Here is a 21,624-nt window from a genome sequence, read left to right on the forward strand (position 1 = left end):
TGTGCAGTTTTAACGTTGTAGACTCTACTCAAATACAGCCAATAAAACTGTTATGTGTGTGTCGAAGGGAACAATTATAGCATAGTAAATCCTTGTTTATCCCAATGGCTAAGAATGGAGTGTTTGGATCAATTAAATATTTCTGCTAAAGTTTTTAGTTTTTATAGAATTTGCCAGTTTTCAACGAAACACTGAATATGAAAAGAAAATGTATGTAGCTAAACCAGTGGTGATTGAATTTCAAGACACTGCAGAGTCCTGTAAGTCACAGGGTCATTGATACGATCATTTATGTACTCAGTAAACATTCTTACGTGAACTAAGTGCTGGGAAAGTAGAAGCCTTGTCCTCATGGAGCATACAGCCTGGAAAGGGGAGGTGGATGTTCAGCACAGACTTTTCCAGATGAAGGAGAGTTTATCATTGTGATGGGTGCTAGGATAGGTTTGTGTAGGGTGTTAGAATTCAGGATTCTAGAGTGCAGTTCATTCATTAGTTCATCAGGTCAGCAAAGACTTCAATGAGTATATACTGCACTGGGTATACAGCAGTGAGCAAAAATAAACGTGTAGAACAGTTGTTCAAGGCTCACGCCTGTACTCCCAGCACTTTGGGAGGCCGAGGCGGGTGGATCACCTGAGGTCAGGAGTTCGAGACCAGCCTGGCCAACATGACAAAACCTCATCTCTAGTAAAAATACAAAAAATTAGCTGGGCATGGTGGTGGGCGCCTGTAATCCCAGCTACTTGGGAGGCTGAGGCAGGAGAATCGCTTGAACCTGGGAAGCAGAGGTTGCAGTGAGCTGAGATCACGCCATTGCACTCCAGCCTGGGCAACAGAGTGAGACTCTGAAAAGAAACAAAACCGAAAAAACAAAAACAAACAAACAAAAAAACAAGCTTTAGTGAATCTGACAATTAGTAGCGCTTGCTAACATTGAGGTTCCCGGGTGCCATCCTCCAAGGCAAATGCATTGCAGGAATCTGAATGCTTAGCAAGCACTGTAGAAACACTGATAAAATGGTTCTTGTACCAAGTGAGAAACAATGATGCCAATTGTATTGGATTATTCTTGTGGCATACTTTAAAGATGATATTTAAATCAATTTTCAAGGACCATTACAAAAAGTAATTATTCTGAGATTGTTAGAGCTAGAAGGGACCATCAAAGATTTCTCCTTTAAGGGTTCTCTGTCCAGATTCTTGGAAAAGCTTGGAAGGTCTGTGATCCCTTAGAAATTAAATGTATACTTTTAAGTTTAAGGGTATTTTCTGGGGAGAAGCTCTCTAACTTTTAACACCTTCTTAAGATGTTACTTCCCCCCGCCCAAAGTAAAGGTCAGATCTCACTGCCTGATTCTGTCATTTGGCAGATGAGATCACTGAGGCTCAGCAACAGGTTGTTGGCGGTTGTGCACTGGCCAGCTAGCCCCAGGGGGCGCCATGCAGGTAGCCCTGCCCTTGGGACTCACGCACGGTGGCTGCACTCGGAAGGGAAATCTCAAGCCCCCTTTTCTGTTGTATAATACTTTGTCAGTGCCCTTTGAGGGGTGTCTCTGAATTTGGAGTGGATCTTACAATTGATATGTAAATTTAACTTAGTGCTTCTTTTTTCTTTTTTATTCTACAAAAGCTGTTCTTAAATAACTTGTGTGTTTTACAATGAATGACACTGGATAATCTCAGAAAAGAGATGGAAGTGAGTGGAAGAGCCGGTGCTACAGTGTGCCATGTGGCCTCTGGTTCTTAAGCATTCTAGTTACTTGAATTCCAGATCAAGGAGGAATTTATTATACAATGAAGAGCTTGCAGTTCCCTTGCAAATATGTGTTAAAGTAGACTGAAAATATTTTATCTTGTATTTTAACTTTTAGTTGGTCAAGCAGTTGCTTATTTCATTTCACTAACTGCTGCTGTGATTGAGGATGTCGACATTTACTAAATGTAGAAAAATAAGCAAGATGGCCAGACCTAAGAAATGCTTTCCATGAATGTTGCAATCTAGATAACTTGAAGAAAACATGCTAGAGAGGGTACTTTTCCTCTTTTCTTGTATTCTTTGTAGGTGTAGAACATGACTGCAAAAAGGAACATGAACCAGAGTGAAAATTGATGAATGATGAGTTAGGGCGATTATCACATGAATGAAGCCAGTGAAAGACAGACCTACTGAACCTGCCTTTAGCTGAGTTTTGATATTTCCTAAGTGAGCCCAGTCTTTGCTAAGGCACCTTTCAACTTTTCCATGTGGAATCAAGAGTGTGTTGTTCTATTACCTTTGTCTTAAAAATGTAACTTAAATGAACTGAAATATTCTCATGCTTTAAAGAGGTTAAAGAGTATAGTTTACCAGAATGAATTAGGATTAAGAGGCATATTGCAATTCAGATATCTTTATGAAAGAGGCAAAAATCACTGACTACTTGGCCTGAATTATCCTCTGATTCAGAATTTGGAGTAGGCCTTCGATGTTAGAAATTGTCGGACTCTCTTTAAAACATCTAATTAATAATTAAAAACCTTCCCTCCCTTTGGAATTTGTTCAAATGCCCCTTCCTGTAAAGTTGGCCACCTGAAGAGGCATTTGCAGACGTGGCTTTAAAAAGTAATGTGACACTTGTTTCACATGATAGACACAGTTGCAAATTGAGATTTTTATACCATTTGATACCAAATGCTCAGTAGGGATTTGGGAAAAGTACCACGTTATGGGCATTTCCCTCGATTCTCTTTTTTGCTTGTGTAGAGTTTCACCGGTTTGTTAAACTTTGAGACATTTTTTTTTGCCAGAAAACCTGTGGAGAAGTGTCATCCACATTTTGAATTTCCTAAAGCTCTAGGCTTTTCTCAGATGACAGGTGAAGTGGACTTTTGAAAGTTTTTTTTTTTTTTTCCACCATTTTGGAAAGTTGATGGCTCTGTTGTTTTCTTTAGGGCATTTTTGGTCGAAGAGAGCTGAAGTAATGAGAAGACATCATGGAGGCCCAGTCCCACAGCTCCACGACCACTGAAAAGAAAAAAGTTGAGAATTCCATAGTGAAGTGCTCCACTCGAACAGATGTGAGCGAGAAAGCCGTTGCCTCCAGCACCACTTCTAATGGTGAGCAGCACAGGGATTACCAGCAGCCCAGCCTGGAGTCATTTCTGTGTTCTCTGCATTCCTTGTGAATTGAGCGTTTGCACCTGGACCAGTGTTTGTTCTAGGAGAGGCTAAAGAAAGCAAATGGAGCAGGGGCGGGGGGACGGCGGGGGGACATGGAATGTAGTAATCTCTATTTTGGCACTCAACCTACACGTTGACTTCCAAACTTTCTAATTTGAGATGTAAATGTGATAGGTTATTTATTATCAGAAGTTCCTGTTTTGGCATTTTGGAAATCATCTTGACTAGTCTGGCAAGAGTTCAAAATGCTTTGTGTTGCATATGGATCATCTACACTACTCGGAATAATTAGTACAAAAGACACAAAAGTTGTCTTGTCAAAATTAGTGACAGGACAGCAGTCTCCTCCAACCCCAACTTTAAGTAGTCTACTTTAAAGGATTTTAAGAATTGTTAATGACTGAACCTCAAGGTAATGTTAGTATCTGAGATGCAGGTTTTGTTGTTAGCTTATAAAAATTTAATTTACTTATTTGTGTTCAGAGATAACACAGAGCCACTGTTTCTGTATTCTGTGTTTTTAAATTTTAAGCAAAGTGTTGAGAGGCATTTCAGTTCAAGCATGGAGTGTTGAAAATAAATTCCAGAGCCTCCCTGGTACAAACAGACTGAATATGTTAATGGTAACCTTCACTTCCTGTCCCTGCTGTTTCTCCATTGTGGGCCACTAATGCCGTTCCTTTTTGTAGATTTCATAGCCATTCTTGGCCTCCCTGAATTTCTCTGCTTTTCCATGGGCCTTTAGGAAGAATGAGCTGGCCCGTTTTCCTCGTTCCTGGACACTGCCTATCTGGGCACACTGATTTGTATGAGCCAACCTGCTATTCTTATATTTTCTATATTCCAAGACAGGTTTTACTTGATTGATTTACAAGTTTTTACATCCACCTAGAGAGTCAGAATCTCCTTTGGAAGGTAACTGCAGTCCAGAACATTAGACTCTAAGAGCATATACTTCCAAGCAGCCTGGCCACTTCTCTCTGGGTCCCTCCATGTCTGCTGAGAGCCTGTGCTTCTCAGCTGCACTTCTTCACCCGGTTTCATGAGTGTGCATTGCTGACTGTACTGGGTAGGGAAGGAGCTGGCTCTTAAACCTGCTGGCAAATGACTTCAGTTTTAAATTGATCCTTAGGGAGATATATTTATGTCTGAGTTAAAATAATGAATTTACATATATGTGAAAATATTTCCTCCTTTATTGATGGTATTTAAAGTCAAGACTGGAGCTTATTTTAATTGAGCCAGAATATTTGCATTTTTCATCCAATGTGGTTATAGAAGGCATTTCTCCTTAAAAATATGTTACCTTGGTTTCCTTTTTCTGGAATTGGTAAAATTTAGGCAAATTTATTGTTTCAGAAATAGAATCAGTATATGCAGTGTTGGTTATTTGGTAATTTTTATGGTAATTCTGTAGGAATAAATGCTTCCTACGTACTTGGCTCCAGGAACATCAGCTTTTGGTTATCTTTATAGTTTGCGTGAGTGCACATGCCTGTGTGTGAGGGTGTGAGTGAGTGTGAGTGTGTGAGGATATGTGTGAGTGTGGGCAAGTGTATGCGTGAGTGTGTAGGTGTGTGGGTGTGTGTGGTAGAGGTAACTATGAGTGTGCATGTGTGTGAGCATGCATATGTGTGAATGTGAGAACAGGCAAGAACAAGTGCATGGCAGAAGATGTTGCTGCACTGCATGGAGCCTGCAGAAGCGCCTGTCCTGTTTGTCAATCTCAGCTGCATGGCCACAGAGTCTCATTCTTATGAAGATGCTGTTGTTTGTGCCACTCCCACACCTGGACACATTCTCAGGAGGTTTTCCACTGCAGCTGCATTTGTCTTGAGTTGCTCTTGGACCTCGGGTTTCCCTCATGATTCTGTTGAGGGTGATTGGGAACAGAACTAATCTGACCAGCCCCACAACAACCAGAAAGCCACGAGATAAAACTAGCCAGAGAAGGAGCAGTCATGATTTACAAATGTTTGTGCTGCAGTGTTAAATAATCACCTGTTTCCTCAACCACACTCCCCTGGCTTTCTGCCCTGATCAGCTTGTGCCCTTGAGCCCACATTTTCTCCTAAATGTGTATGAATCCTGTCCTGTTTGGGGACCGACACTCATTGGTCAAACTTGCAGGGCACATGCCTGAATGATAGCTGTCCTAGAAATCTGGCGAACTTTGGCCAGTTTTTCAGTGTTCCTGTTTCTTCTAAGAGATTTACTGTTTTATATTTTGGGACACAAATCAAATAAAAGAAAAATGGAAGTGGTGTTTTTAAACATGGATTGCAAGTCGCGACACAGGCAGATTCTTGGAAAACAAATAAATCTAAAGAGAGGAACAAGTAAAAGAAAGGACAATAAACCCTTTCTTTGTGTATGTGATGCTAATAATTACCATGGTCTTTTTTACAGAGTCCTCTACAGTTTTCATCTAACTAGTTCAGAGCCTTTTTACAGTCCCAGGATTATGCTGAGGGGCGTGGATTGCTGGAAGCGCAGAGGCCCTTTCTTCTGCAACCTGGTCACCTGCTGCCCCTGCACTCAGTCTTGATCACAGGGACTGGTGCGTGGGCTTTGGACCTGGCCCTGTCTGGGTTTAGAGCTCGTGGGGTGCAGGATTTCCAAGTTGGGACACTATTCGTGTGCCGGCTGGTGGTTGACATCGCCATGGCCCTCCATCCTTCTGTCCATCCATCTGTCCCTCTGTCCCTCTTCCTATCTTTTCTCTTTTTCTCTATGAATATTTCATAAATGCTTGGACCCCTGCACTGACGCTATTCGTAGAAAGGAAAACAGAATCATGTGGATGCTATAACAGGTAGTTTGATTGCTACTGTTTCCAGAAGGGTTCTTGTGCTTTCTTTACAAAGCCCTGAACTATATCCATTTATAACTGAACAATTAAAAATGAGTTCAGTTTTGGCCAGGCCCGGTGGCTCACACCTGTAATCCCAGCACTTTGGCAGGCCGAGGCGGGCGGATCACCAGGTCAAGAGATCGAGACCATCCTGGCTAATGCGGTGAAACCCCGTCTCTACTAAAAATATAAAAAATTAGCTGGGCGTGTGGCGGGTGCCTGTAGTCCCAGCCACTCGGGAGGCTGCGGCAGGAGAATGACGTGAACTCGGGAGGTGGAGCTTACAGTGAGCCAAGATCGCGCCTACAGCCTGGGCGACAGAATGAGACTCTGTCTCAAAAAAAAAAAAAAAAAAAAGAGTTCAGTTTCAAAAACCAAATGAATGTGATACCTGCATTTTCTCTCCTATCCACCATTTCATGATTAAAGTCACACAAATGAACAAAAAGTTTTGTTACTGGCTGAGTTATTGGTGAGGTTGCTTTAATTAACTTTTCCAGCCATTCTGTGGTGCAATTTGTTCTTCATTGTGAGCTTCCCAGCCAAACCACTCACATTCCGCTGCATGTCCTTGCAGATCTGTTTTCGTACTTTTCTCAGCTGAGTATCTGCTCCTGGAATAACATGCGTATAGAGTTTTGTTTAAACATATGCAGACCCACAACCAAAAGGTACAGTTCAGAAAACTTGAACAGCTTTTTAAAGAAGCATTTGCCACTTAACACTGAAATTTAAAATCATGCAAGTGAAAAACTGTGTTGTAGATCTTGTATGACAAAAAAAAAAGGCAAGCCAAATTTGATTTTTGTAACATTTAGGAACCTATGTCAACATATAAAGCCTTTGGTAATCTTTATGCAGGAAGTACAGTGTATCCGTAGTTTCATGTGCCCATAGTCTGATTTTAAATTTTATTGTTATATTTGAAGTGTAAATGATGAAGGAGATGACATTTAGTTTTCTGAATTATTTAAATGCAATTGTGATTTAAGTGATCATTTGTGGCATTTCACATGTTGGCTTTCCCATAGAAAGTATGCATGCAGATCTTAGGTATAATTGTTGACTTTAAAATGTCCAAGTCCATTAATGTGTGAAGACTGTAAGTAAAATGCCTTAATAATCTCTTTTTGATATAGATGCATTACTTCATAAGCTACATGTTGTGTTTTCTAAATAATAAGAGTTTTTTCATCTAAATCTTCCAATGTTCTACATGTTCTCATTCTCTTATAAAATTTTTTTCAACAATTTGCAAATACTGACTTTTCAATTTGAAGTGTTTTGCCTCATTTTTGGCCCATGATTTTGTTTTAAAGGAGTAATTCGATAGTTCTTATTAATCTGCAACTCGGCTTTAAAAAAGAAACTAATGATAAACGTATGTAGGCTGTGGTCTTGGGGATCTTTTATCAGATCTGATAGTTATTGGGAACATACTTTAAAGTGATAGAAAGCAGAAATTATTATCCTAATGCTGATGCAATGTGAAACCAAAGTTGATAGATTAATGATGCAAAGGAAGTTCCCTGTTCACTTTGATTCTTTCAAAAACAAGAATTTGGTTCTTTGCTTAAAAAATTATTTTCTTCAAGGTTGGTAAGGGGAAAGTGTTATGGTCTGCAAATTCCTAAGGAGTTGCTTTTTTTTTTGCTTTAACTTTTGGTCACTTCTCGGCCTTGCGATTTGCTTTTAAGCTGTCCATTGCATGGGTGTTGTTAGGTTGGTGCAAAAGTAATTGCGGTTTTTGCCTTTAAAAGTAATGACAAAAACCGCAATTACTTTTGTACCAACCACTGATTGTGATGTCTGTTGGTCTTCTAGCTGGGAGTCAGATGGCTTTGAGTTTTGTTGGAAGTTTGAAATTTATCTGCTATTCTTCACCATAAGCTCTTGTCTCCTTGACTTTTTTTTTTTATGGTAAGAGTATATGTGCCAGTTCTGCTCTGAAATGGGCAGGCAGTTCACGCCATAAAGAACATAGGTTGTGAGTTTTCGGTTTCTTGTTTCTATAGAGGTCCAACCCTTTTTCTTTGCCACATCCCATTTCCTGGCACATGACAGATACGTGGAAAGGATGTTCAGATAAAATGGATTTCAGATCATAGGATGTTCATTTGTAGCACACACAGGTTCTGGGATCTGAAAGCTTGGTTTGAGTTCTGGCAACATGAAGGACTAGCCATGTGAGTGTGAGCAGATTAACTTTTCAGCGTTCTAGTTTCCTCATCAGTTTAGCAAGACAATAGTAAGACCTACTTCACACTTCACAGGCTGCCATATCATAAACATATAGGAAGGACTCTGCAAACGTTAGCCATTGCTATTAGGACAAAGCATGTTGGTGAGTTAAACGTTATGAATCCAAAACAAAAAGATTCTGTTTTCTTGAACATACACGTCAGTTTTCAAATTAAGGGAAATATGTTTGGCAAAAGTAATGGTGAATTTGCTGGACTCAGATGTCTGAAAAATAGTTCAAGATGTTTCACAAATCCCAAATGTGACTAAGTTTGCACATCTTAAGGAGGGATGGATTAAAAAAAAACAAAGTTTCTGTAAACTTCCTTCTAAATGCCTTCTTAAATTGGAAAATAGGGAAGATAATCTTGGGAAAATTTATTTCAGTTTCCTCAACCTTGAAAGCTAGTGTTGTACTGATTATATGCTATTGCATTAGAAGCAGCACATATACATCCTTTTTCCTGATTCTTTTCCTGGGTTGAACTGGTGGTTTGTGCTGTATTCGAATTAGATTTTATTTTTTATAAAGAGTTTTTATGTTTCTAAACCAACTAACTGATGACAAATATTCTGATTCTAATAAGAGCCCCGACTCTCTTGAGCTCCAAACTCACATGTCCTGAACTCTGGTTACCACTGTGTTCTTTATTTTGGCTAAGTATATCACCTTTCCTGTGGTCAGCCAGGCTTGAAACCGCACCATCACCTTTGACCCCTCCTTCTCTCCTGCTCCCATGTCCTACCGCTTTTGAGGTCCTGTTAGATTTTCCTCTGTAATTACTCGCTCGTGTGTCTCTTCAGGCCAACCTACTGTACTGTGTGGTGAAAACCCTCACACCTCATGCTTAGATGATTAAAATGACCCTCTGTCTAATCATCTTGCCTTTCATCTCCACTCTTGTCACGCATGGGACTTGCTCCTGCCAAATTAGGCTTATTACAGTTCTGCTTATGCCACAACCCTGCTCTAAAAGCTCCAGTGACTCCCAGCTACTTGTAGAATAAAGCTCAAAGTCTTTGACTTAACATTTAGATATCTTCTAAAATCTGGCCCCAGTCTGACAGTCCAATCTGGTATGTTCAGAAGTAGATATGCTACTATCCCATCGCATAACCTATGCTTTAGCTAAATGCAAGGGCTCTTGGCCTCTTGTCCATAGAAGTGTTTTGCTAACACCAATGCATGTTTAAATTCTCAAATGTGAATATGTCCCCAGTCTCTTTCTCTCCTCATAACGTCTTATGTCCTTTGGGGAACTAGCTTATAACACTAGATTTTTTTATTTTTAAAATTATTATTATTTTAAGTAATAGACTTCATGTTTTAGAGAGGTTTTAGGTTTACAGAAAAATTAAGCAGAAGACACAGAGAGTTCTCATATACCCCGTCATACATACTTTCCCCTCTTATTAACATCTTACATTAACGTGGTACATTTGTTACAACTGATGAACCAATATTGATGCACTGTTATTAACTTTCCATCATTCACATCGGGGCTCACTCTGTTGTACAGTTGTGTGGGTTTTGACAAATATATGTCACATATCCACCACTGCAGTATACTACAGAATACTTTGAATGCTCTAAAGATCCCTCATGCTCCACCAGTTTATCCTGTCCCTTACTTCACAGCACTCAAGTTTTACATTTTAGTTAAACTTCCTGAGAGTAGCACCTGGTTTTTCTACCTTACCCCCTCCCTGCTCACATTCAGTGTGTTTGCTGAGAGGGCCTCAGCAGATACTGAATAAGCCTGCAAATTACAACACTTTGCGACAGGAGGGCAGGGGACATGTGTAACAGCAGTAGTGTTGTGCAGTTAGAAGCCAGGGTTTGAGCCCTATCCCTACCACGTAATTGCTGTGTGATCATGGGTTAAGTACTTAACCTGTCTGACTCTGGCACAGAGAGTACCCAAACATGTTAGCTATTGATAGTAATAGTAATATGACTCTTACGGGTATAATTTGCCAGGATTAAATTTATTGATGCATTTCCTCTCACTCCTTTCAGCATAACATCATTTGTTAGTATTCTCTGAATGGTTCGGCTTTGGTCTGATTGAGGATTGGCTAATTGAGGATTGAGGATTGAGGATTGAGGATTGAAGGATTGGCTAATAGGAGATCCTTACATGAGGTTGGTTATCAGTTTCTAGCTTAACAGGCTAGAGTTAGAGAACAATATCTTAAATCACTGGTCCTGAAATTGGCACAAGTTGGAATTTTAGCTATTGGATTTCTCCTCAAAAAGAACAATTCCCGGGATAAATAAATATCAGATAAATCAGGAATAAATATCACTCCCATTTTTCAAATTTAAGAGCAAAAAGAAGTCACAGCATGATGTTTTGCTTGGATGGGATGTTTCTGGGTTGCCTTTGATTACTTGTGATCATGGGGTGTGAATATTTCAAATTTCCAGAAACAAGCTGCTCAGAATCAGAAACAACCACTAAATAGTGGATGCTTAAGGGGGCGAAATGGTGATTATGGGAGGAAAATCTCCCTCTGGAGAGGTAGTTGGTGGCCTCCCACCACCTCCTGCTCTGACCCCCAAGGTCGAGGAGGGCTTGCTTTTCCAGGCAGCTTTGGGGAGACTGGGTGAGAGTAAAAGCAAAAAACTCCCTGTTACCTTGTTTACATAGAAACGTTTCCAGATATCTCTGCTTTAGTTTATTATTTGGTAAAATTCACATACGGTAAAATTCATTCTTTGTGGTGTGCCGTTCTATGAGTTTTGAAAATCCGTAAGTTCACATAGCTGCCGCCACCATCGAGATACAGAACGGTTCCAGCACCTCCCCAAAATTTTGACCACCACTTGTGCTTTAAACTCAGCTCAGTAACGCATATGGTGTGAGTCCCCAGTAATGACAGAAAGCATAGGAACTTCAGTAGCTGCTTGATGCTGTGTTCGTTTCACATTAAAAACAAACAAACAAACAAACAAAAACCTGTTTCTTCTGGGTCCTGTTAGCAAAGCTTAGTGTTAGTTTCTTTTTTTCTATTTAAATATCTTATGTTGAATTTGTAGTAGAACGAAAATCTTTTTGAAAACTGTTCAGAAATCTACAACCTAGAGCGTCTGCTGTTTTGAATATTTTTTTTTTTTTTAGCATCCAGTGAATGTACATTTTAGGCCAATTTAAAATTCCGTTTTATGTTTAAAACTACAAGACAGCCATATTAAAGGGCTTTTAGTTATTGTTTTTGTTACTTTAAATTAATGACGTGAGAAAATTAGAATCTGAACACTTAATGCAGCTATAACCTAGAGGGAAAATAGCAAATGCTTTGCTATTTTTTTTGAAGCATCTTTCCCCTTTCTTCTTTACTTATATACATTGGACTTTGTCTCAGGTAGACAGAATTTTTGTATTAAAGTTATTCCTAGTGCAATTTAGGCTGTTATTTTTTTTTTTTCTTGCTTGCTCTTTTTTCCCTTTCTTCGACTCTTTCCTCTTCCTGGTCTCTTTCTTCCTTTCTCTTTTTTTTTTCTTTAGTTGTAGAAAGTTGAGTTCCATCCCAATTATTAAATCTTAGGAGACCATTCCCACATGGTTCCGTAAATGGTAGCTTCATCCCGCGTTCTTTCATCTCTTTCCCTGCTCTCTGGCTTGACAGTTGAAAAGGTCTGACTGTGCCACACAATGGTTTGATTGGTTTCTCTGGGGGAGACTTTTCCCTGCCTCATCATTCGCCAGGCAGGTGGACCAGAAAGTCTCTTGATTCTTTTGTTGCCTCTCAAAGTCCGAGGTCTTTGACTGAATAAATCTGCCGTCATGGGATAATTTGCTAAAAGGAGACTGAAAGATGTAAGAGAAAAGCCTCACTACTTGGGTGCTGCATTAATGAAATAACGGGGCCTTGGAGTTTGCAATTGAAAAATCACCAGGAATGCAATGGGTGGAGACGGGCTTCTTTTATTTCCCATAATAAACTTTTAGTTCTATCATTTAAAGCATGCCTGTCCCTTTGCTCGCCTGCAGGCCCGAGTGTGTTTGCATTTGTACCCATGTTTAAGGGTTTCTGGGGACAGCCCTGCCCGGCTGAAAGCCGTTTGGGTGCTGTGTCTAGTTAGTCATTAGATTATTACTAGTGGATGGAAAGAATTCCATATGACAGAACTAAGGTTGAGTTAACACAGGACGAAAAGTAATTTACAGATAGGCTGTCCCCAGCCATCTTTGTAGCCCCTGATAAGGTTTCATTTCAGAATGGATAGGCGACATTTCCACTTACGGGCCCATTCTGCGACACCTGTGATAACAGCTTCTGGATCCTAATTGAAATTGGTTTCAAAATGGATTTTCACTTTTCTCTGTCTGTGGAAAATATTGAATGGACTCAGAGCTGCCACAGAGAACCCCAGACCTTGGAAAATGGAGCAGAAAGCTAGGATCATCTTTCATAACAGTGTCGATGATATGACAGTTTTGTTATCTGTCTTATTAATGAAATCATTGATCACCTGATGAGGGAGATAATAAACTACATTTCACCACCAGTCACGAAACTCAATTAGACTGCTATTACAAATAGGGAGGGGGAGAAAACAACCATGGAATAAATGTAGAAAAGGTCAATTAAAACTTTTCATTCCCGAAGTGACCATTTCAGAGGAGAACATGCTGAGTGACTGCAATGCAAGTATTTTGAAATTGTAGTGGTCAGCATTATGTTCAAGGACTTTCTTCTTGGCCAATGTAGAGTAGCTGGCAGTTTTATTAAGTAAAATTTTATTTCTCAAATATTACTTGTTTCATTATGTAAAATTCAGAAGTAGAAGGGGGAAGTTCTGCTTTGTTTAAGCGCATCATAATGGGGAAAATGGGAGAAAAAAATCCACAGATTCTTTCCCTCCCCACATGGTGACGGGATTTGGGGCCAGCCCCGGGTAGGTATGTTGGGTAAGGAAGAACAAACTGAAAGGCTGGTAACCTAGGTTCTTTGAAAGAAAAGTAGCTTATCATCTCTTCCTCTCTTAAAGTGCTTTAGGAATCCTAGGAAGATGAGACGGGAATTAGGTTTGGATTTAATGAGGTGGCTCTATTGTTTGGTGTTGGGCTGCTCTGGAATGCGCTCTCTGTTCTCCTTGAAGGAAGGGAAGAGATGCTGATGACCTCTCATGTTTCACAGTGAATTGTATTCCTAGGTGTTTCTCCATTCTCTGTGCCAGCAAGGATCAATCCATCCCATCTGAGCTTGAAAGAGGAGCTGTGATCAAAGGCGCTAATGATGTCACTGATCTCTGGTGATTGATTAGGAGCAGAAGTTCTGGAGAACTCGGCCTTTCCTTATAATTTCAAATTCATTAGTGTCTATTAGGATTGCTAGCTCTCAATCCACAAAATTAGAAAAATGAATGATACAGAAAATAATTGTGTTTTTCTTCATCTATGACTGGTTTTTAAGCTTATTGGAACCATGGTTACATTTTATAAGCAACCTTTCCCTTTTAAATATATTGCAAAGAAATGGAGTCTTCTTTATAAATTGGGTTATTTTGGAATTCGACATATAAATTGGGAAAAATATGTGGGAGTGAAGATATTTACATTGTTTCCAAAGCAGTTTAATCATATACAGATTACATGTTAGATAATCCTAAAATATATTAAAGTGTTTTATTAACTTGGACATTCAGGAGTTTCTTATGCAGATTTTAAAATCCTTTGAGTTATTTTTGTGGAACTACCTAATATTTTCCCCTTGTCATTCAAGAGGATGAGTCATTTCTGTGTGCATATTTATCTTTAAAAATAAAAACAAATGCATTTCATGCCAAGAGATGACAATCTTACAATTGGGAAAGACGTAACTGGAAAGGAAAAAATAAAAAGCAAGAGGGAGAGAGAAAGAGCGAGATGTCTCTTTCTGGAACTGCTCACGACTGTAACCATTGGCTCATATCCACCTAGAGTAGGGATCGATTGCAAAAGCATTGGAAAAAATTCTGTTTTGGAAGGCACTGCAGCTCAAGAAAGAAAAGTTGAATGGAAAATGGAGAATGTAAATTATTATTAAGGTTACCATTACCTTATTGGTTTGCTGTTGGTTTTCAAGGACTCTTGCTTCATGCTTGCTTATGGCTAATTCCTTTCACAGCAAATTCATTTTGAGGACTGCTCTGAGCAGAACTGATAAATGTGTTTATGATCAAGGGTGGGTATAATAAAGAGAAGAGATGGTGCAAATGAACCTTTGGGAGGACATGGTGTGGCAATTATGAATACTAGGCTTAGTTAATGTCGAAGACTCCCCTTTCACAGAATATTTTTTGTTTTAGTGGCAATGATAAGAAAAATAATCTGAGACCCTTACCTATAACCAAAAGAGAACTTCTAGAAAGATTTAGAACAATGGCATGGTTGAAATAATGGAACTTCCATCAATGTAAACATTTTCTGGTAAAATATGAAGCTAATATACAATTGAAGATTTGTTCCAAGCATTTAAAAACCAGAAAACATACATTGGTCCATTTCACATTAAGCTTAAATTCACTCTTTCCTAAAATACTAATGTTTCTAGGCTTGTTTTCAAATCCTGGCAAGTTTGAGAGCAGTAGAAAAGTTCCTTTCCTATAAACGTTGACAGCAGTTCCTATGTAGGCTAACAATGTTTTATAAATAGAGTTTGCTTAGCAAAAACCGTATGTATGCCCAGTGAAATAATCTCACATTTATTTACCTTTTGATTTATAGAAAACATGTGCCCTCTGACAAAGCCTTTCGGCTCTTTTCCGCAATTAAAAAGAATCATGCTTGAAAAAATAGCTACCGTCTTAATGGGAAACTTTTTCACATAAATTCAAAGCACTTTCTTTGATCGGTTTCATACAAAATTAGAATATTTTTATCCATCTGTTTGGCCCAAAAAACTGGATGACTCAGGGAAAAAAAAAAAGATGCTTATAAGTCTCTCAGTTGTCTGTCTACATGTGTATTCACACACACACATATCAGCATACATACTGGCTGAATATTGGGGAATCCAAGGATTAAACAGGCTGGTGCAGTGTTACAGCAGAAAAATTTCTCTTGTTGCTTGTTCTTGCCAGTGACTAGTGTTGGTTTAGCACAAGGTAGTTTGTTGGTTTTTCTAGATTGAAGAGGAAACATGGTCCTACACGTACCTATTGCTAGGCCTTCATCTGGATATCTGCAAAGTATCTCTGCCTTGATTCTCTTCAACAATAACAGATTGTAAGGAGAGAGAGAGATAAGATAATTTGCAAATCTCTTGTCACTCCCCTTTTCTTCTTGAAAAAAAAAGATATGATTTTTAAAAAGCATATTTTATTTTCGTTTACTACTTTTTCAAAAAGTTCAGAGTTGCGAGTTAGGTGTAGAAGGGAAAAACCCTTTCTTAATAAAGAAGTGATAATATTAGCTGGGACCAGGCTACAAAATACTGCTGAGTCACTATTCCAGACTAGATCCCTGGTATTCACACTGCTCTGGGGGCGGGGAGGTTGGTGGTGGGGAGAAAGTGAGTCTCTATCAAATATAGTAACTTTATAATACTGGGGTATACTAATAATACAAGTACAAGTCTTACAGGTAAACACCAGCATAACTTTGTACCTTATTTTAACTTGGGGGGGGGGGGCTTTCATTTTTGAATAGAAGTGAGGGATTATATGTGCTTAAAAACAAGAGTACAATTTTTGTAGAAATTCTCTCTTGTGGTGATAATGTCAGTTTTCAAGCTCTAGGAAAGCCTAGCTCCTGCCTCCGTAAACAAATACCATTGACCACAGTGACAGCGACTTGAAGCCCAATATGAGATCTAAGGGAAATGAACCATGTTCGACAGCGGGGCGTCTTCACTAGCAATCCCAAAACCCTTGACCTTGATGGAGAGGCATCTGAGAATGGGTGAACCCCTTTGGAATTATTTTACACGGCACTTTATGGACATGGGCCTATGCCCCCTTTTTTTTTTTTTTCCAGATTCTTAAAGAGATGTATGACCCAGCATTTGCCAGAGGCTCTCCTTTACAGGGAGTATTTGGAGCTCTAACTTTCACTTGGAAAATTTAGGTCGAATGATTAGAATTCTCTTTGGAGGAATGATGATCTGTAAGAGTGAGACCGTCTCAAAAAAAAAAAAAAAAGAGAGAGAGAACCTCTCAGTGATTAGGAAACGTGGAGCTGAGTCTTTCTCATATACAACATGATGTGATCACATAGTTGTAGCCTAGCTAACTTTGTAGTTGGTTGCACATTAAGAATTCAAAAGATTCTGCCTGCACATCGGTTTATCTGTGAAAACGAAGGACTTGGGTCACGTGATTTAAAGAGCTCTCTCTCCCTTGATATTCTTGATATTCAAGTCTCTATGACAGGGGCTCCAATTTCCACAGGAATTTTGCAGAATGTTAAATGAAAGGAAAGATGTCCCATAAATAAGGGGAGCTGGAGAAGAATGAGTTAATATAATCTAAGTTTAGAACAGGAAATTCAGAATTCCTTTTAAATTAAGCTGTGTACATCACATGTATGGGTCCATCTTGGGTTAAAAGCCACTGAAGATTTTGTTTAGGCCAAAATGTACCATCACATTGTTGAGTCAAATACTATTCCAGAGACCAGGCATGGTGGCCCATACTTGTAATCCCGGCACTTTGGAAGGCCAAGGAAGGAGGACTGCTTGAGGCCAGGAGTTTGAGGCCAGCCTGGGCAATATAGCAAGACCCTGTCTCTACAAAAAAATTATTAAAAAATTAGCTGGGCATGGTGGCTGTAGTCCCAGCTACTTGGGAGGCTGAGGTGGGAAGATTGCTTGAACCAGGAGATCAAGGCTGCAGTGAGCTATGATCATGCCACTGCACTCCAGCGTGGGCAGCAGAGTGAGACCCTGTCTCTAAAATAAAAATTTAAAAAAAAATGCAAGTATTTTGAAGGGTACTCTACAGATATCAGTTTCAGGTACAAATTCAGGGAGATTTTGCCCAATTTTGGCTGAATTGCTGATAATTACAATTAGCTGCCACAACAGCAGTTGATCCTTTGAAATCTGAAATGTGTGTTTTCTTGATTTAGACTTGGTATTATTCATTACCCACCAGGCTTCCTATACTCATCTTCCTGGAAGAAGATGTGTGTGGCAGCCAGAAGGAACATTTTGGACTCTTGTGTGACTAACTCCTCCCAGATCATGGCCCTCTTTCAAACCTCTTGAACATCCTCATAGAGTGCTTTGCATAGTTTTCTGTTTGGCATCTGGTTTTATGTAGTTATAGTTCATCATGGCTTCACTTAGAGCTTTTGCAAATTTCTTTGATGCTAATTTAGTTGCATTAAACTTTTTGGAGTGGAAAAAAGAAACAAAACCAAGAGTACAATAAACTTTGATTACCAGACCCCTAAACACTGAACCTCTCAAGTAACCCATATTTGTAATTTATTCTTTCAGATTGGCATTTACAGGCGGGAGCTGGGGAACGTTGTTATTGAAAAGTTAGGCAGCAGCGTTCAGATGCAGCTGAAGCAAGGGCACTAAACTTTCACAGGGACACTTGGAGAAGGTGCTGCATCATCTAACGAAGATTAGATGGTTTATTATATAGAAATTATTAAAATAATTCATTTTAGAAAGAGTTCCAGTAAAAATGGAGCCTAAAGGAGCCCCAGGAATGCAGGACGCCTCTAACTTCACCGAAGTCCACATAGCCTGCTCACTCCAGCCTGAGACCTTAGACCCATCCATGCTATTCCCTGCTCTCCTCTGTCTTAAATGTGTTTTTATTTTTATTTTTATTTATCTATTTATTTTTTGAGACGGAGTCTCCCTCTGTCGCCTAGGCTGGAGTGCAGTGGTGCGATCTCGGCTCACTGCAACCTCTGCCTCCCAGGTTCAAGTGATTCTCCTGCCTCAGCCTCCTGAGTATCTGAGACTAGAGGCACGCGCCACCACGCCTCGCTAATTTTTGTATTTTTTAGTAGAGACGGGGTTTTGCCACGTTGGCCAGGCTGGTGTCAAACTCCTGACTTTAGGTGTTCTACCCACCTCGGCCTCTCAAAGTGCTGTGATCATAGGCGTGAGCCACCGTGCTCGGCTGTGCTTTTACTTTTATGAAAGGAATACTTGCTCATTGGGAAATTCAGAAAAGCATAAAAGAAAAACACGAAGCTGGCCTGGAATCTCACCACTTGGAAAATAAAAGTTAACACTTTGGTATATTTTCAGTCTTTCTCTCTGTTCAGGTAAGCATATGCTGGGATCATTTTCTGTGTCATGAACCACTCTTCTCCAACTTGGCTTTAATAGCTATGAATTTACTCAATCAATCCCCTATCATTGGACATGCACATTTTTTTTCAATTGTGAATAATGATGTGATGAAATTCCTTCCAAAAAAACTGTGTGCTTTGACTACATCTTACCCAATTAGCTCCAAAAAACACAGCAACTTATATTTCCATCAGCTGTTTATGTGAGTGCTCATTTTCAGAAACACGTATCAACATTAGTGAAATATTTTAAAAGAAGATAGGATAGGTGAAAACCTTACCTTGCTTTTTAAACTTTTTAATTGAAATACAATACACAGATTAAAAAGTCACATAGCATAAGTGAGCAGCTTGATGAATTTTCTCAAAATGAACACACCATGTAAACAGAGCCCAGGTCAAGAAAGAAACACTTGCTCTGTTGATCCACGCTACTGCTGATGGGCATTTGGGTGGCTTCCAGGGTTTGGCTGTCAGGAACATTGGCTGTCAGGTAGTTGTCTTTTGGTGGATCTGAATACACATTTCTACTGGGCATATACCTAGGAGTGGAATTATTGTCTCCTAGGGTGTGCATATATTAGCTTTAGTAGACACTGCCTAATACTCTTCCCAAGGGGTTGTATAGACTTGCTTCTCATTCGTGTCAACACTTGGTATTTTCTGTATTTTTCATTGTAGCCCTTCTTTGGGCTATGCAGTGGTATCCAGTTGTGGTTTCATTTGTCTCTGATGACTGAGGGACTCAAGTATCTTTTTAAGATATTTATCGGCCGTTTGGATATCTTCTTTTCTGAAGTGTCTGTTGAAGTCTCTTTTTTAAAAAATTTTTTAGTTCTTTGTGAGTAGATAATTGTTTACCAGTTTTTCTATCACTGATTTGAAGTGATACCTGCATTGGTTACTGCCTTAATATATACTTTAGGTTCTTTTTCTGTAAAATTTTATTGTATGATCAACCTGTCTATTCTTTTGTTGTACCATACTCTTTCAGATGTCATACACAGAGTACATTTTATCTGATAATGCACATTATCTCTTATTATTCTTCCTTTTCAAATGGTACTTGGCTTCTATTCGATTTTTTCTTCTAGCTGAACTTGAGGAACACCTTTGTAGAATTATGTTACTTATTGAATTCATATGTATGAAGTGAAAGTATAAAAACATGCATGGATATAACCATTTCTGCAATAGTGGTTATCTCTGGGGAGAGTGGAAAGGGAACAAGATGGAGAGGGTTCAGCTCTATCTGTATCATCTTATTTTGTTAAAGAGAAGAGGTTTTAAGCAAACATAACAAAATATTAACATGTATTAAACCTGTGTGGCGGATACCTAGATGTTGCTTATGTTATTCTCTGAAATACGTCATGATTAAAAGTATCCCTTTAGAATTTTTTATTATTATTATTTTTTATTTTTAGATGGAGTCTCACTCTGTTGCCCAGGCTGGGGTGCAGTAGCGCTATCTTGGCTCACTGCAACCTCCACCTCCCAGATTCAAGCAATTCTCCTGTCTCAGCTTCCTGAGTAGTTGAGACTACAGGCATGCACCACCACGCCTGGCTAATTTTTGTATTTTTAGTAGAGATGGGGTTTCACCATATTGGTCAGGCTGGTCTCGAACTTCTGACCTCAGATGATCCACCAGCCTCAGCCTCCCAAAGTGCTGGGATTACAGGCGTGAGCCACTGCACCTAACCCCTTCAGAATTTTGTCTGGTGTTATATTAAGCTAACTTATTGGGCTTTATTGTAATTATATTGGCTGTGGGAAGCAATCTTAGTCGTTTTTCTGTGGCATTCTCACAAGGTTACTCTCTTCCCAGGCGTATATCAAAGCTACACAAATGCACACTTGCTTTGGCGTTTACATTTTGCATTCATCTTTAGAAGTGTTTTAAAAAAATCTGTCACTTATAAGAAAATACGTAGGAAATAACAGTTGGCAAGACCTAACAGGTGTTTGCTGTATTTTCACCTTTTGTACTTTAACATGCTCTGGAAGCAATTTAGTTTTACTTTTGTCTCATCTGTCTTGAACTGAAAGTTGCAGGTACATTGATGAGTACTCTGGTTAATGTAAACACCTCTTATATTGGCTCAGGAAAAGTACGATTCTCCAGCTTCTCTACATTGGGCTGCATGCTTATTAAGTCACACCAGCTGCCCTCTCTGTTCTTTGAGAGTGGCGTCTGTTGTTTGGTGACTTTTTCTTCTGAAATCTGTCAGTGCCAAGGACAAGGATTAGGAGTGGGTTGAGGCTGTTTGTTATTTGTTTGTTGTTGCTGGGAGTTACTTAATAGTGGTGGAAAAGGCCAAAGGAATATTGGAGCTCTTACCCTTGACCTTAAGTTACCCTAACTTTAGGATAACCTTAGTCAACTAATGACTTACAGGTGCCAGACTTAAGATAATGCTGGTTGTCAAATCAAAGAGAGAAGGTATGTGTAGGATGTGGTCTCAGTTCTGTACATGGTATGTTGCTAGGATGCGTATGTATGAGGTGGATTCTTATAAAAAGAATCACAAACACCTTTAAGAACAGCACGTAGCAGGCTATACATCCCTTCAAAGATGAGAAGTGTTGCCGTCTGAGGTGTAATTCCAGCAGTTTCTTAAGCCTCAACTTCGTACACTTGAAAGCACACCCACAACTTGCTCCTGAAAGCTTTTGGAAGTCATTGAGAGACATGACTCTTGTTTATTCTCCAGATTTTAAATCATGCAGCGTTTGGTTGGCCTTTTGTCTGAGGAGATACAAATTTATCATAGCCATGTCAATAAGTACAGAAAATTTGCCAGCCCACAGAGAAATTTGAACTTCCTTCCTTTCCCGAAGGAGAGTCTCGGGGAAGTCGTGCATACAATAGAACTTTTCATGTCTAGACCCTGTCCAGGAGAATTCTGTCTAATAAGAACTTATCTTTTTTCCTTAGCATACTCAAATGGAATCAAGCTCAGAAAGAGGTTGGGGACAGAATTTAGGGAAATAAAATATAGAAAACCCTGGACCATCTATTTTCTGAACTCCTTTGTGGTTATAACTGTAAGGATTATTTTTACTGATGTGCTTCCATAGTCAACAAACACTTATTGAGGCTGTGCTAAGTG

The 21,624-nt window shown here is 39.4% G+C and overlaps 1 protein-coding gene across 3 annotated transcripts in view; it reads left to right on the forward strand.

Annotated features, from left to right (window-relative positions):
* The window catches only part of GLI3 (GLI family zinc finger 3), a 276,529-nt gene that overhangs the window by 11,792 nt on the left and 243,113 nt on the right, over positions 1-21,624 (forward strand). For 2 of the 3 annotated variants that reach the window (XM_063708513.1, XM_055347697.2), the window contains exon 2: positions 2,935-3,100. The exons of the other annotated variant lie outside the window; for it this stretch is intronic. In XM_063708513.1, coding sequence (XP_063564583.1) covers positions 2,977-3,100 — 124 coding nt within the window. In that variant the 5' untranslated portion in view covers positions 2,935-2,976. The remainder of the gene's footprint in view (positions 1-2,934; positions 3,101-21,624) is intronic. 3 annotated transcript variants of the gene reach the window in all.

This window comes from Gorilla gorilla, chromosome 6 (genome assembly GCF_029281585.2).
Source record: "Gorilla gorilla gorilla isolate KB3781 chromosome 6, NHGRI_mGorGor1-v2.1_pri, whole genome shotgun sequence".
In the NCBI taxonomy this organism is placed as follows: domain Eukaryota; kingdom Metazoa; phylum Chordata; class Mammalia; order Primates; family Hominidae; genus Gorilla; species Gorilla gorilla.